At 40.2% G+C, this 17,001-nt stretch overlaps 1 protein-coding gene across 1 annotated transcript in view; it reads left to right on the top strand.

The window, feature by feature from the left end:
- LOC140949564 (ubiquitin carboxyl-terminal hydrolase 9X-like) overlaps positions 1-17,001 on the top strand; it is a 59,170-nt gene that overhangs the window by 17,984 nt on the left and 24,185 nt on the right. The window contains exons 24-37 of the mRNA XM_073398722.1: positions 702-797; positions 2,144-2,382; positions 3,507-3,635; positions 5,397-5,508; positions 6,022-6,159; positions 6,901-7,021; positions 7,296-7,426; positions 8,051-8,116; positions 8,940-9,031; positions 9,884-10,130; positions 11,947-12,072; positions 13,509-13,565; positions 14,510-14,616; positions 16,018-16,126. Coding sequence (XP_073254823.1) covers positions 702-797; positions 2,144-2,382; positions 3,507-3,635; positions 5,397-5,508; positions 6,022-6,159; positions 6,901-7,021; positions 7,296-7,426; positions 8,051-8,116; positions 8,940-9,031; positions 9,884-10,130; positions 11,947-12,072; positions 13,509-13,565; positions 14,510-14,616; positions 16,018-16,126 — 1,770 coding nt within the window. The remainder of the gene's footprint in view (positions 1-701; positions 798-2,143; positions 2,383-3,506; positions 3,636-5,396; positions 5,509-6,021; positions 6,160-6,900; positions 7,022-7,295; positions 7,427-8,050; positions 8,117-8,939; positions 9,032-9,883; positions 10,131-11,946; positions 12,073-13,508; positions 13,566-14,509; positions 14,617-16,017; positions 16,127-17,001) is intronic.

The raw sequence follows: 17,001 nt of genomic DNA, 5'->3' as shown, positions 1-17,001 counted from the left end.
CGGAGCTTCGCCTTTTAGCTCTGCCTAAATCTGTACAAACGTATATTATGTTACTTTGTAGTAGTAGCCTTTCATGACATTTTGACTTAAGCCTTGGTTATCCTTTACTCTCAACTTTGTCATAAACTTTAACCTTTTTGGCATTAATACTCACACACTGATTGAATGCTACGTGCGCTGTGATTGGTTGTTGCCCATGATCTATCAGAGTACAGATGCATCGTTGACGTCACGGCAAACTTGTTTTCTTTGTTTTGTTCAACATGGCGCGTGGTGTTGAAAATGTTTGTGAGATTCTTTCGTATTAAAGCAAGCGAAAGCCTCAGTGACATCAATGACACACTCGCCTGCGGCTCATGTGCCACTTTTTTGTTTTTGCCACATTTTGAGGTTATCTATTACTAAACAGACGCACGGCAAAATGGAATCTATTTGTTAAACAGAATTAGTAGAGAGAACACTCTTGTCTTTGTTATTTCTCGTAATTTTTTCTGTTGATTGTGTATTTATATTGTTACGTTGTTATGAGAAAATTAATGTTGGTCACTTCTTAGAAATTGAAGGGTTATGTTTTGTCACCTAGCAACATTGTAAGCAGAATTTAGATGCTGATTATAATAGTGTTTGAAAGCTAAAAAAAGAGTACCGGTAGTACTTTTTGGTATGTCATAATTTGCAAATCTTGCATTGTGAATTTTCAGGTGGTACTACAGGGATCAGATGACATTGCAAGTCGAGCTATTGAACTACTTAAGGAAACGTTCACTTCTTTAGGACCTAAACTAAGAGCAAGTCAGGTATGTGTACTGGTGCATCATGAAAATCCCTCGCATGAAGCAATGAATGGACAAAGTGGTTTCATGTAGGTTTTAAAGAAACGGTGGTGTCATGTTGAAGGGGCTAGGAGGGGTACAAAACAGAATTTCTTTGAAAAAACTGATTTGCTTAAGCAGTTGACAATTCATCTGCACCCCCCCCCCCCCCCCTTTAGCGTCAGCCTCAGCTGTCTGTACTACCACTGCCTCTGTTACGTTTCTTCGTTTCTCTTTTTTGCAATTCTTGCTGTTTTGTTCTCAATCCCGAAAATTCGGGAAAAATTTACCTCAAAAATGTCTTTTTCAATCCGTGTTCAAAATTTTTTTCGATTCATGGGACAAAAAGTGACTCTAAAATGAACACAAAATCTTGGAGCACATGCATACAAGTAAATTAGAGCTTTGAATGACTCAAGCTTAAGGTGCAAATGTAATAGAATAACGTAGATTGGTTCTCCCGGAATTAGTAAGTATGACAAATTGTACATTGTACAAATTGTGTCAACCAAATTTTGGTTGCTTGTTATACTCAAACACAAAACTGTTGTAACAGTATGCGACTCACTTTTAATCACCATAGTAATTTGCAGGTAGAAAAACTAGTCGTAAACTGTCGCAAAAGTCAGTTTGCGCAGAAACTTCGCCCGTGCACAGAGTAGACATTTCCTTCATTATTTTGAACGAAGGCACCAAGTCAGGACTTGAGTTGACAAAACACAGTGATTTGTATGAAATTGTCGTGCACAAGTTATTCACACACTGACACATTCGACATCGAACATCTTTCCAGAGAATTGTTCCGGAACGGTTGGCCGAGAGGGTTTGATGAACTAAATTCCAGTCCTCACTCCTGAATATTTACTTCCGTCTCAGTGGAGTCCATTGCTCATTCACTTCCCTCTAAGGTCTAGTCTGCTACACAGCCGTTTTTAGTGTCATCACGCAACGCGCCTCACGCAACGCTCCTCCCCACCAAGTTAGTGGGGAGGAGCGTTGCGTGACGACACTAAAAACGGCTGTGTAGCAGACTATCTAAGGTCCGAATACCAAGCTATTCACACGGTACTAAAGTGTGACACAGAACCTATCTAAAATGTGATGCTCCACTTTCGAGATCAGTGCCTCGCCGCTTCGTTCCGTTACAGAAATCCCGCCGAAATCACCGTTCCTATGTGTGAACAGAATCCCTATCCGGAATGATTTGCGTGCGTGCGCAAGAGCTATCCGATAAACTTGCATAGAAATTTAATGGCGCACATTAGTTTGTTATTGTTGAGTAATTACCTGTTGTAACAGCTAGCCGACAAATTGTTTCATGTTTCTCATAGGTTGAAATCCATGATAAGTTTATCATGAACTGCACCAATCAGATTCGTCAGTCTGCAGACTTAATTTCAGTCAATAAGAGTACAGAGAATGCAACTATAGACAAGAAGTCAGAGTTACCCAGAGAAAAGCTCCAGCAGGAGGCTAAGAAAACAGTGCGATGTTTGACAGTCCTCAGGGAGTATGTGGGCGAATGTGACGATGAACATGCGGAGGAAAGAGCTATTCTTCCTCACGGAAGGTAAGTGTAACGCTTGTTGTTAAAGAATCTGTGTCAAGAAATTAATAAAAAAAATTCAAGCAGTTTTAACTGCCACCAGATTGATGGAAACAAAAATAACCGTTCAAAATAATAAAGAAAGTATGAAGATCAGAGCAAATACACAAAGGAGGCACGGATGGATAAATTTCAAGAAGATTGAAACGGATTGCTATTGTGTTTGTAAAAACTTGTTAGTTTAACAGTTTTTTTTTACAGAAAAGTTCATTTTATTTGTTTGTAACATTGAAATAATGCTTGGGAGACATTTGTTTGACAAGAAGCTGTGATTTTGTCATTTACTTGAAATTTCTCGGGTTCCATAGCAAATAAAACCGCGTACTTGGCATTATTAATAAAATGAACTAGACAGCCGTGACAGTTACCGGTAATCTCGCCCCCAAGTCATTTCGCCCCGGTAACTTAGCCCCCAATTCTAGAACGAGGAAGAAGTGAATGCGTGACGAACGAACCCCAGAGGACGTCTGCGGGAAGGCTACTGCGAAACTGGAATAAAGATAGATGAAAACTGTAAAACTGCAGACTTACAGGGGTACGATAGAGACCATAAGATTCGGGGACGAGAACGATTACAAGTACGAGATTTGATTCAAAAGTTTGAATGGTTCCTTGTACTTTTTTTCACTAGAAAAGTTAGCACTGTTAACTGTGTGGGAGGAGGGTAAACCCTCTCCCGATCGCAAAATGCTAACATTTGATAATTTAATGTCGCCACTACAACGTTCCTGCTAAAACGCGTAGTAGAATGACGATGACTTTCACATTTTCATGCCAAAATAACGGTGACTCACGCGCGCGCAATACTTAATATTGAGAAAATCTTGTACTTGTAGTGCGCTATTTTTTACGCACTACCAAAACAACTCAACGTTGTCCCCAGGTCTTCTTGGTTAACTGTTCAATAATCCGGCAATTTTGCTGCACACTTGACGTCATTTTTCACATATCGCAAAATTCTTCCAAATTTGGTCGACAATAGCTGGTTATGATGCGTGGGATTTTAGCCAATCAGAAACGGAGAAATATTTTGACTGAATAATAATTTACTTTAATATTCTATTACAAGACTTGATATCTTTCTTTAGATCATGTCGTGGTCAGCACGTGTCACTCATTGTCAGATTTCCCTCACATGGTCGCCAGGGAGATGACTTTGAAATCTGGTCTCACGCAAACGAGTCAATAGCATCTGTTAGAAGACAAATTTTAAGCAGGTACGTCCGAATATTCTAAAGTCTTAGTCTGCGAGTAGTCTCTCTTTTCCCTCAGATTTAATGAGGGCAGTTCACGCGCGCTCGAGCGGCGAGGCGATGAGACGCGAGAAATGAGGGCGGGAGCCTTTAGTCACGCGAATGGTCATTTTCGTGTCTCGTGCGTTTTTCTCGACGGATTAAGATGAAAGAGAGACTGCTCGTGGTCTAAATAAGTCACAAGTCCATTAAAGCTATAAATATAGATTGCAGTCATCAGACATAGTCTAACAAAAGTTGATAAAATGCCCAACTAACTTTACCTGCACGCTGACACGGCATATTAGGGTCATTTTTTACGAGAAAAGTAAGGCGTGTCTTGTTTATGAACAGCTCTTAACGCATGTTCTCTCAGGGGCTATTAACATGATACCGGAATGACTTTCATTCTGGAACGAGTTTATTCCATCTCCATATAGTTCTCTGTAATTGTTTACACGATATCGAACCAATACAAGTCATTCCGGTTTTCATTCCGAATGAAATTCTCATTCTGGTACGAAATTTCCTTCTGATATCATGAAAACTGAAAACGAACTTCGTTTCGGATTGAAAATCGTAAATTGTTTAGTTTAGGGCGAGTGGCGCATACGTATTTGATCTGGCGCGAAAACCACGCGAGCGAGAATGCCTTAGGCGGTACCGTTCGATTTTATCAGGTGAATGCAGTTCGAACTTCACTTTGGAATGAAACTCATTCCGGAATGTAGGTCATTACGGTATCACAGAAATAGCCCCTTAGGTAAAACGCGCCTTGGCTAAGTCCCACTTGTTTTAAAGTATTTTGTTAAGGATAATTTGCAGTGTGTATGGATTTTGACTCAAAGCATTTTTGGAAGTACGAGATAAAAAATGTTGAAGCACCTTGACTATGTTGATTGAAGATTATGTTATTTTCATTCTAGTCCTAGTATTACTTATTACGCAAATGTAGAAATAAACGCAACAGAAGGGTCGTCGGCGTTCGCAGATGTAAAAACCAGCTTGACCAGTGACAGAGCGGGAAATTAAGCGTCAGTAGCGTCCAGTCTTTTCCGCGCGCTTTCGTGTTCTCATTTTCCGCCGCGTTTTCATTTGTAAATCTGCCTATTTTATTTATGAAGTTATTAACAATTATTCCTCGAGCCCGAATGGGCTCTGAGTTAATAGCCCATGTGGCCAAAGGCCGAATGGGCTATTGATTCAGGGGCCATGAGGGCGAGAGGAATAATTGTTTTAGTAAAATCCAACTAGTTGGTCAAAAATATCGAGACAAAACAACTTTTAGCTGGTTAAAGCTAGACGCAAATCCCTTTTTGCCGCCAAAAATCCGGCGTTCTTCGCTACTAGTGGGCTATAACATATAGCCTAGTAGTAGCTCAACCAATCAGAATGCAGCATTGATAATAGACCACTTGTTGGATTTTACTAATTATCGATACACGCCGATGTCGTCGATCTTTCACAAAGTGAATTATACTCAACAGTCTACAGGTTGTAGAGGTAAAAAAAAATTGTTCCTGTGTTTAGTCACGCTAGAGCTATTACCATAGATTCTTGAAATCGTACCAAAGTTTTAGCCATGATACTCACAGTTTTTAGGTCGTCGCGCGTTACGAGAATCGCGTAGCGCGCGACACAGTTTGGCTCTCGCGAGAGGGTAGTAACAAGTAAGGGATCATTATACTGTTTAATCCTAATCGTTATCCTAATCCTAATCCTTATCTGTAAACGTTGTAACAAAAGGGTGAAGGGCTCTCTGCAGGCAGCGAGACTTGACCTTTACGTCAATGGAGAGATTTTATCCCCCTCTGATGATAAGAGACTTATTTCACAAGTACCACTTCGAGACAGAACGGTAAGTATTGATAGTTATGAAACTATAAGTTAGGCTCTGTTCACACGGGGTGCTTGAGCACTAGTGCCAGGGTACTGGCACAGAGTGGTATTGCGTTCAAACCTTGGGTACTTGATATGTAACTGTACACGTAATAATATATGCTCCGTTGCGCCTTGTCAGACGCCATTTTGGAAAATGTGAGCTTAGCAGGAGGTCTAAGGTATGCAAAGCAGTGGATTTTGGATCATTTTGTTTAAGAAAATTGAGGCAGCGAAAATGAGCCGTGATCTACCAGTTATTAAGGTCCTCATTGAATAATAACTCCTCTTGTTTTTTTCGATTCCTTATTACGAACATCGTACATTTTTCATTGCGCAGTGCTTTACCCTGCGAGCTACTCTCTTGCGATATCTACAAACTGGTAGGCTAGCAGAGGTAGGCGCTGCTCACATAGTGGCCACGCTTATGACCTGCTGAGAAAAACGTCTTTCTTATTTCATGACCCTGCGTGCTTGTTATTTTTTCTTGTAGTTAATAACAGCCAAAATTGGAACACTCAACAGTTCCATGCCGTCCTCGCCAGATTCCTCGTCTGATTCATCTGGTGGATCCACTCCAGCTGCTCTAGATGGGCCAAACCTGGAAGCTGAGAACTGCTTGCCAGGAGTGGTAGGTTACAAAGTGAATGAATAGTTCCGGTATTACCCTTTCACTCCGGAAATGGCCAAAATGACAAAATGTCCAAATTTCATTTTAAAAATGCTGATAAACAAACTGTACCTTGTGATTGTACTGCCAAAGAGGTTTTATTTGAATTGTAACACCATAGGATTTCATCAACAGACTCAAAAGTTAGAACTACATTATAAATAAATAGTACCATGTGAAAGTACTGCTGAAGAGGTTTCATTTGAATGGTGGACACCATAGGATTTCATCCACAGACTCAAAAGTTAGAACTGCATACTAAATAAATAGTATCATGTGAAATTACTGCTGAAAAGGTTTTTTGGAATGGTAACACCATAGGATTTCATCCACAGACTCACAAGTTAGAGCTTCATACTAAATAAACAGTACAATATGAAACAGAAATTACTGCTGAAGAGGTTTCATTTGAATGGCCACACTGTAAAATTTTATCTGCAGACTCAAAAGTTAGAACCACCTCACAAGTACACCATACTAGTGTCCGATATGTTAAAATTCATACTTGGCTGCGAGGCTTGGGGGAATAAAACAATAGAAGTCATCGTGAGGCTCAGTAATGAATAATAGATTACTTTTGTTTTATTCCCCAAGCCTCGCAGCCAAGTAAGTATTTTAATATATCGGAATTGGTCTATTGCATCATATTGACGAAGATCTTCGTGTTTTTACTGAATCAGAACTGTTTTGTTTGTTTTTTAGATGTTGTCAAAACGCCATAGCTTTATGCAGTACCTAATTAATCTTGCGGATCAAGGAATTGTCCACGATGTTCCTGATCTAAGAGATAGAGTACAGCAGCTACTAAACCTCATCCCTTCAGGTAAATCGCTTGTATCTTTATCATTATTTACTGTATCTGGTTATTATACTCTCGTAAACGAAACAAACAACGGACTACAGGTGAATAATTAGTTTTCTTCTAATATCAACAATTTTTTTAACCAAATTTTGTTTTTATTTATTTGGTTTGTGTTCCCTTGAGCGCTGTGGTTGCGAGTGACTGGATGTTGGCTGGAATGGGAGCCTCTGATTAGCTGTGGCGGAATCCTATTGTAGTACTTGCTATACATTTTGTCCATGTTCTTTTTTTTCAGACACCGAAACAGTAGGAAATATCAAGAATGTTTGTCGAGCTTGTTCCGAAAACTTTTCAAAGACCTCGTCTCCTTCATTAGATGCCATGTTTTTCATACCCTCTTCCACTCAAGTTCTTTATAACCTAGAGGTAACAACCTTATATGTGGGATGTGTATGGCTAGGTAGCTTTGTTAGCGTGTCTGTTTTGTGACTGCACCTGCATACCTGCCTTGTCTGTCTGTCTGTATGTATTGTCTGTCTGTCTGTCTGTCTCTGTCCGTCCGTCCGTCCGTCCGTATGTCTACCTGCCTGCCAGTTATTATCAGAGAACTGAGGATATCTGTTCGGTTCATCGCGTCAGAATCTTTTAAGCGGAGTCAAAATTTTTCCAATTTGTTTTATTTTTCTGCGTTATCCTGGGTATAGTTTTAACCCTTTCACTGCCAAAGTGCTTGATGGAGTTTTGTAAGGTGACTCTATTTTTTGAGTCTGTGGACGAAATCCTATGGTGTGACCATTCAACTGAAAGCTCTCTGCCTGTACTTTCACATGTGGGTACTTGTTTGTCAGAATTTTAGAAATGAAATTTGGAAATTCGGTCGAAATTTGCCTTTGGCCACATTTGGCAGTGAAAGGGTTAAGAGATGGTTGTGCCGGAAGTTAGTAGAGAAAAAAGTGAAGTCTTCACTTGAAGTTAATTATTTTGTAAAACAAAGTGAAGCAAAACGGAGGAGCATTATACCAATGACGTAATTTTTTTTTTATCTTTTAGATTGTCTATTCTCTTCTTATGCCTGCTTCCTTACCAGCGCAAGATCACCAAACTTTAGAATTTCAAGTAGGTTTGGAATATGTCTACATGCTAGTCTTTGTTCTTTGTGTGTCGTCTGTCCGTGTTTTTGATGGTCTGGCTGACCATCGTGTTTTGCTCTTGAAACCCACCTGTGGAAATTTATTCCTGTGTAGGATTATAATTTATTGAACGGAGCAGCTACATTGCATTTTTATTGAAAAAAAAATTATATATTAATTGTTGTTTAATGTCATTTTATCATGCAGTCTCCTCTTTTCTAAATGTCATAACTTCATTTAATAACCTCTGCGGTGCTCATTAAAACAGGTAGTGAAATATCTTAGAAAGTTGTTATCAACAACAACAACATCAGTAATAACATTGGTTTTGTTACTCAAGTATGGTGAGAGGAAGTGGCTAGGGGACAATAAATAGTCCTTCGAAAGGCTTAATAAGACAACCAGTTTATTAGCCTGAGAAAGCGGCCGACATTTCGCAATGCCACCACTGGTATCCCCCCAAAATGACGTCTCAGGAACGACTGCTGAAATTCCATACTGATGACGTTTCACTACTCAGATCTGGCTTGTGCTTTTGATTGGCTGAAGAAAATTTCCCTCGCTGCACGACCAATCAGAAGCACTACCCACTTACGCGTCATCAATATGGAATTTCTGTTCCAGTTTCTGAGACGTCATTTCGCGCCGAAAACAATGCTGGCCTCGCGAAATTTTGGCTGTCTTCTCATTCTACCAGTTTGGTCGTTACCAGACGTTTTTAGCAATTCTAAAAGGAGCTACACAGAGAACCCCTTGGCTACAACTGAAAAAAAGGAGGTAAAGATATATCTCAATTCTGTGTATTGCAGGTTCACTTCTTAAAATGTGGTGGTATTCAGTGTGCACTTAACATGTTGACAAGAACAGATTTCCTTGAACATGCTGATGTTTTAACTAAAAGGTAGGAAGGTGCCAGCTGAGCTGTTAATATAAAACCCTCGTTTTCGTTGTATCCTTTCATTTGCAAGGTGTTGAGTGATGGGACAAACTTCAAAGCAAGGCACTATTTATCAGTTGCCGGCCTAGAGAAATCCCTTGAAAAAATGTGCCGCCCGGTTAAGTGGCGTGGAAATAAAGAATTACAGAGACAAGCGGGATGAAGGACCTTGGACTGCCGCCTTTAGAGCGGTTTTCATTTGAGTGTCGAAAAGTAATTGGTTTTGCACTTTCTACACGATGCGATTGGCTTAAAAGATTCGCGCCACCTTTTCATCCAATCAGAAGTAAAACCAAAACCAATTGTGACGCGCTCGCATGCATTTTCCCGCGCTTTGCGTCAGCCACATGTAATTACTTCGAGTTTTGATTGGTTCAATGTATTGTCTGTGTCCTATGTGATTGGCCAGAGTAATTACTTTGGTTTTGGTTTTACGACACTCAAACGAAAACCACTCTAACTCTAAAGGGAGTTTCACAACTACGACGCCGACGGTAGCCAACACGTCACTTTTAAAAGCGCATACATTCGCTAAAACTTTATCGCGATTATTTGAAACTCCTCAGTCAAATGCAGGCTAATTTTTCAAGAGTTGAAAGTTTGGGGAGATCATTCAAGTTCGAGTTTACTTTGCAGTGAAAACACTCACCTGCGGTTCGTGATTCTACCTGAGTTTTGAACATTTTCTATGGTCGATAAGAGAAAAGATCATTGAAAAATGTTGTCGATTTGTTTAATCCAGGCACAGGACTAATTCAGTGCCTCAATTACATCCAGCCAAAATTTTACACATAAAATGCTATTATTTTTCTACAGAGCTGCATACTACACACTTCTTAAAATGTCGAAGTTGTTGCTGACCGTGGTCGGCTATGCACAGGTGACCGTTGTTGCAGAAGCTATTCAGCCATCGGACCCCACGTGCACCCCACCTCCCGTTTCTGCTAGTGCCCATAATGCCGCCGTGATTTTACAGCAAGCTTTGCAGTACATTCCAAACCCTGCTACTGAGTGTATGTTAAGAAATATGGCTGTTAGACTTGCTGGACATTTGAGTAACTTGGTAAGTTAGTATACATGTAAGAAGGGGCATTTGATTAGCTTGTGACTCTGGACGAAATTCTGTAGTGTGACCATTGAAATAAAGCCTCTTCAGCAGCACTTTCACGTGATGCTATTTAGTTATGACGAAGGTCTAACTTTTAAGTCAATTGATGAAATCCTATGGTGTTACCATTCAAATGAAACCTCTTCAGCAGTACTTTCACATGGCACTATTTATTTAGTATGTAGTTCTAACTTTTGAGTCTGTGAATGAAATCCTATGGTGTTACCATTCAAATGAAACCTCTTCAGCAGTACTTTCACATGGTACTATTTATTTAGTATGTAGTTCTAACTTTTGAGTCTGTGGATGAAATCCTGTGGTGTTACCATTCAAATGAAACCTCTTCAGCAGTACTTTCACATGGTACTATTTATTTAGTATGTAGTTCTAACTTTTGAGTCTGTGAATGAAATCCTGTGGTGTTACCATTCAAATGAAACCTCTTCAGCAGTACTTTCACATGGTACTATTTATTTAGTATGTAGTTCTAACTTTTGAGTCTGTGAATGAAATCCTGTGGTGTTACCATTCAAATGAAACCTCTTCAGCAGTACTTTCACATGGTACTATTTATTTAGTATGTAGTTCTAACTTTTGAGTCTGTGAATGAAATTCTGTGGTGTTACCATTCAAATGAAACCTCTTCAGCAGTACTTTCACATGGTACTATTTATTTAGTATGTAGTTCTAACTTTTGAGTCTGTGAATGAAATTCTGTGGTGTTACCATTCAAATGAAACCTCTTCAGCAGTACTTTCACATGGTACTATTTATTTAGTATGTAGTTCTAACTTTTGAGTCTGTGGATGAAATCCTATGGTTTTACCATTCAAAAGAAACCTCTTCAGTAGTACTTTCTCGTGATACCATTTATTTATTATGTCTATTGAGTCTAAGGACGATATCCTGTGGTGGTACATGTGCATGTTTAGCACGTTAAATAGTGTAATTGTATACCTGTTATGGCTCAAGACTCTGAAACCCCACCCTGTTGGGGGGCACATACCAGTTTGGGAAAAATACGGGAATGCCTCCCCCGCAATCCTATGGTGTGGCCATTTAAATGAATTCTCGTCAGTGGTACGTTCAAAAGGTTTCATTTGTTTCTAAGTATTTCACAATTGCATTTGGTAGCTTTCGTCAATTTTCCGGGGGGTACTCAACAAAGTTTTATCGGGGGAGGCTCCGCCACGAGGTCCAACCCCTTACCCTTTTATAAACCATTTTGACAGAAAAGGCACCTCTTTTTTATACCTTCTATTGACAGTTAGACTACCTTTTACATACCTAGTTACGAAAGCCCTAACCCTTTTAACTTATGTGGACGCACAGCAATGAAAATATGAAAATAACGTAAAACCAGGAAATTTTCTCGATTTTTTCTCAGGCATTTATTCTTCTATTGGCCCTATAAGATATTTTCACAGACGGAAATGAAAGATTTCCGTACCCATTTCTATACCTTAAGTATAGTGAAATCCCTAACCCTTCATATACCTGAGGCCTGTAAAAGGCACCCTTATCAAGCGGAGCCTCCCCCTATATTATAGGGAGTACCACCTGGGGTTATCCCGGGGAATAAAAGGCCCCCTTCATAGTATGTCTTTTTAAACCCCGTTTTTATGTTTGAAGTTAAATGGCAAAGACTTTTTTTACCCGTCGAGTTTCTGCTCTACTTTGTTCAGGTTGTGAGGGTTTTAGTCAAAACCCCAAAACATTGTTTTTGAGAAATTCTGAAGGTGGCAAATTTGTTGCGTTTTGTAATTTATAGGTCGCAGGTCCTCTACCTGAATTAGCTGCCATTAAGTCAATACAGCGGTTATCCTGGGCGGCTGGAGTTGGCATGTTGGACTTAATGCAGTCTTCAAACGAAGAGATCCACAAGGCTTACGAAAAGGTAAAACAGAACGGTTCATATTGACTTACCGTGCGATAGGCGCCCTCTCTAAAATAAACGCCCCCTGTATGATGTTAATACAAGGGAGCTTAAGCAACGACGGCGGCGGCGCCGGGCGGCGGCTACGAAAATAATCATACTGCTTCAAACGTTGTCGCGTCTATTCCATCTTTTCAATTCTCCAAATATTGGCAATTTTTTCTGGAGTTGAATTCTAAAAGAAAAGAAACGGAGAAAGAAAGTCGCGTCCTCCACAAAATGTGAAAATAAGCATTTTCACGTCGTAGTCGTGCAGTGACGGCAAAGGAATTGTACAAAAACGCGTGATGCATGTGCAAAGTTGTTGTTTTTCCAATCTAAACCAATTCCTTTTTGGCCGTTCTCGTTAACGTCGCCGTCGTCGTTGCTTAAGCTCCATAATTTTGTCCTTAGACGCCCCTCTCAAAAATGGCTCTTGTCTAATAGACGCCCCCTATCACACTTACACGAAAATACTAAGAATTAACAAAAAGGAGCAAAATCATTAGGGTTCGCACATTTCGTTTTGTTCCTTCAATGTCAAGATCAAATTAAGGATAGCTTAATGATGACAACACAATGACCCTGAGCAAGAATTCTGACATCGAAGTCTCTCCGTCTAATAGGATATTACTCTCTTCATAGATTGTTACAAATGAAAATAAACACCTCTCTCTTTAAATGTCTCCTATCCATTAATCACCCCCTCTTGGACCCCTAAAATTAAATAAAAACCCTGGGCGTCTATAAGAACCTAGAACGGTATTTATATTTCAGGGTCCAAGAGGGGGCGTTTAGAAGATTGGAGACATTTAAAAGAGAGGGGCGTTTATTCTCATAATTATAACAAGCTCAACAAAACTAACATGCTTTCGGTGGAATACTCATTCAATCAATTTAGGCAGTCTAGAGATCCATCTCTCTCTTTCAGCTCAACATCGATGTCATAATCCTCGCTCAGGGTCATTTTGTGGTCATCGTTAGTCTATCCTTACTTTGCACTTACATGGGAACAAGATACAATGCGCAAAACCTTGTTAATAAATCAGGATACTGAATAAATTGAATGATTTTGCTTCGTTTTGCTAATTCCTAGTGGTTTGGAGTAATTGTCATGGGGAGCATTTATAAGAAGGTTTACGGTCATCTCGCCACCAAGAAGTCGACTCGCCGCCAACCAACTCGCCACCAAGTAATGACTATGCATTAATCGACGTGTTTACTCACCTGGGATTACTTACCTAGAATTTCTACTACTTCGCCAAGCTAATTCGAATTTGATTACAGAGTTATTACTTGGTGGCGAGTTGGTTGGCGGTGAGTTGACTTCTTGGTAGAAACTTCGTTGGTGGCGAGATGACCGGTTATCTATTTACTTTTGAATGATAACCAGCTTTTTTCTTTTCAATAATAAATAGCCTAATCCGAAAGGACTCCAAAATGATGATGTTCAAGTAGCAAGGGAAGCTCTGGAAGTAAGTTTGGCAATGTCGGCCATCACTTTGACTGTATTTGTTATATTTGTTTTTTTCGTTTTATCCCACCCTGCCTTACCTACTTTAAGACATTTTTAACAATTATTTTACAGACTGTGTAGTCTTTAATTCCTCTTTTATCCGGTCGCTAAGTGTGTACGTTTACAAAGTTTAACGGGTTCGTGTGAACCTGGCATTTTGCAAGGACTATCACTGTTTCACTCATTAATGTTTTGTCACCTGTCAATTCTGCCGTGTTTTAATGGCTGATATTTCCTGAAATGTATCTTGCAAAGAACTGAAGTTTGCTTAGGTTACTCAGATATATACCGCGACGCCTTCTCTGTAGATTCTGTGCTTAAATAGAGACCTTAAGCAAATGCGTTTTGGGCGACGTACGCCAACCGGAACGGAGTCCTTCTCCCCGGAAGTGAGTCCGGAAGTGAGTCCTTTTCTCCGGAAGTGAGTGCGGAAGTGAGTCTTTTTCCCCGGAAAAGAGTTCGGAGGTGAGTCCTTTTCCCCGGAAGTGAGTCCGGAAGTGAGTCCGGAAGTGAGTCCGGAAGTGAGTCCTTTGAATATGCCTTAACGCTACCAAATTTGTATTGCTAAGGTGATGTTACACGAAACGACTCGCAACGACGATTTTTAGCGCAACACAGCGTTGTGACATTGTTTCGAATGGTTGCAAAATTGTTCCAACATTGCAGCGTTGCGTTGTGCTAAAAATTGTTGTTGCGAATCGTCCTGTGTAACATCATCTTTAGTGTCTTAACTCTTATAAAGACGATATACCCAAACGTTTGGGCCAAACAACCGCCCAAGAATACAAAAAACCCACTTACTTGCGTCGCTCAAAAACAGCGTTGCGTAGGTTCTCTTTTGAGTTAAATGACGGGTGGCGTTTAATTTGATTACTAACTAGGTTGACGGTTGTCATATTTTAGGTGCTGAGTGTGTGCCTAGCCCTTTGTCCCAATGCTTTGGATGCTCTTACCAAAGACAAGTCATGGCAGTGTTTTATCATTGATCTTCTTATCTTGTGTCAGAGCAGGTACTATGATCAGGGTCGACTCAACCCCTCAATGTCTGCCCTCAATGCTAGACTTCGGGCCTGTTTACATGGAGGTGGGGGACCTCAGGTATGTGAGCTTACCCGCGTAACCCGCCTGTTCATATAATCTCTCATTTTAATGTGATCGCGTTTACATGATAGGAGGGGTGACCATATGAGAGATTACGTATATGGAAAGGCTGGTTACACCAACTTAGCGGGTCACCTCACCTACCTGGGGTCCTCCACCTCCTTGTAAACAGTCCCAATGTTATTGAGACACCACACGTAGTTGTATCTTTTTAGCCTGCGAGCAAGCAATCCATTTGGGAAACATTGTGAGAAGTAAGCCAGTGACACGCAAGAGGAGACGTGAGAGAACGGCCTCTCTCGCTCGTTCTCGCGCGGCTCACCGAAATGGAGAGCCTACTTGCTGATAAGCAGGCCAGTATCCTTGAAGGTCCATTCACAGCAGTAAACTTAATGTATTGACAATTCATAGGGGGCAAACGTCCTCATGCCTGCTGTTGTTGCAGCGACAGGTTGCATGGATCATGAAAAGAAATCTTAATCCTTTCGGTTTGTTTTGATGTTGTAGTGAAGATAAATCACACTAAACAATACATACGTTGCACAGCTAAGATGTGGGTGTGATCGGACAAAATCACACCAGATTGAATGAATGCAGGAGTACCGCGATTCGTTTGCTCAGCCAAATTTTGTACCCACGACAGCTGAATACGCCACTATAGGTGATCTGTCTCTTTGATTGATCCCCACAACAGATTGCTTGTAACACGTTGCCTACAGTGGAGTTCAAAAGTGTTGGGACCTCTTTGTGAATAATAAACTCAGGGCTTCATTTCAAACAAATGTCTCCCATGCATTTTACCAAACGTTACAAACATCAAAAATGAATGTGAAAACGAAATAATCATCTTGTCACGAGCGTGGGACGAAGAAAAAATCTGAGTTCCCGACGAGATTCGAACCTACGACCTCCCAAACCCCGGGCGGGCGCTCTATCCACTTGAGCTACAGTACAGAGAATTCATGGAGAGCGAGGCCATATACTAGGTTCATATTTGACACGCGTCCTGCATACTGCTAGGATCAGCAATATCGATGTCGCTCTGCGTGGTGAAAGAAATGAAAGATGGTAAATTTTAAACTCGGTGAAACAAAATGAACCTTTGAAAAACTGTTTGTGAGGCTAACAAGTTTTCAAAAAGTACCATTTCAATCCGTTTCAATCTTCTTTAAGTTTGTCCATCCGTGTTTCTTTTTATATTTGCTGTGTTTCGTGATACAGCTCATTTAAGTTCTAAACTGATAGTACCAGAACGGGATGTTATATTGAAAAAGTTTGAGTCGTCTTTACTTTTCTTTTCTTCTTTTCAGGGCAATTCGATTCAGCACAGCAGAACAGTTCTTCCTTGTGGCTACAAGATGTTCCCAAGGGCATAGACCTCTTGTCTTTTTTATTACACTTCTCTTCACTGTGCTTCTGGTAAGTCTTTGGAATATGCAGTTGGGGCTTGTTTCAGTTCGACAACAATTTAACAAAATATTACAGATACTGATTTAAAATAGAATCACGTTTTTGGTCAGTAACTAGAGAAGTTAACGTCAAACGCGAATTTTTACCACGCGGCCCTCCTTATTTGTCGTTTACTGTTCATTATATCTACACCTGAATGCGTAGTTTCACGCAATGTTTTATCCAGAAGAATTGTTTTGAGCTGTTTTATCTGCTCATTTTCTATTCTGAGAAATCCTCAACTTGAATCTAACGTTTGCCGTATACGCGAAGCTTAAAACCTCTACTGACTTCAAAAATCAATTTGTACCACGTGACCGAGTTTTCCCTTCAACTTCATCACATCTATCCATTAGAGTTAAATGGTGTTTGAAGCCTCGTCAACAGTACTTTTGCATGGCACTACTCGTTTTTCTGTATTTCACAAAATGAAATTCAAGATTTTTTCCTCCAATTTTCATATACGCCACTTCCACATTTCCCATAATGCACCTTATTTGCCCCCCCAAATTTTGCATAACCTTTGCTTTTCATTTCTCCTGGGTATTACAGCCGTCCTAAGAGAGATTGAAATCAATGCTTATGCCAAATTTTGAGGGGCAAATGGAAAGGTGGAAGTGGCGTATTAGCCACTGGCAGCTTTAGTAGAAGCCCAAGGCCTTGTGGTTGATGTTCATTCATTCCTTCATTCCTTCATTCCTTCATTCCTTCATTCCTTCATTCCTTCATTCCCTCATTCGTTCATTCGTTCATTCGTTCATTCGTTCATTCGTTCACTCGTTCATTCGTTCACTCGTTCACTCATTCATTCACTCACTCACTCAGTCACTCAGTCACTCATTCAT

This window comes from Porites lutea, chromosome 10 (assembly GCF_958299795.1).
Source record: "Porites lutea chromosome 10, jaPorLute2.1, whole genome shotgun sequence".
Lineage (NCBI taxonomy): Eukaryota > Metazoa > Cnidaria > Anthozoa > Scleractinia > Poritidae > Porites > Porites lutea.
The sequence above is the reverse complement of the archived record's forward strand: the minus strand, read 5'-3'. Positions and strand labels throughout refer to the sequence as shown.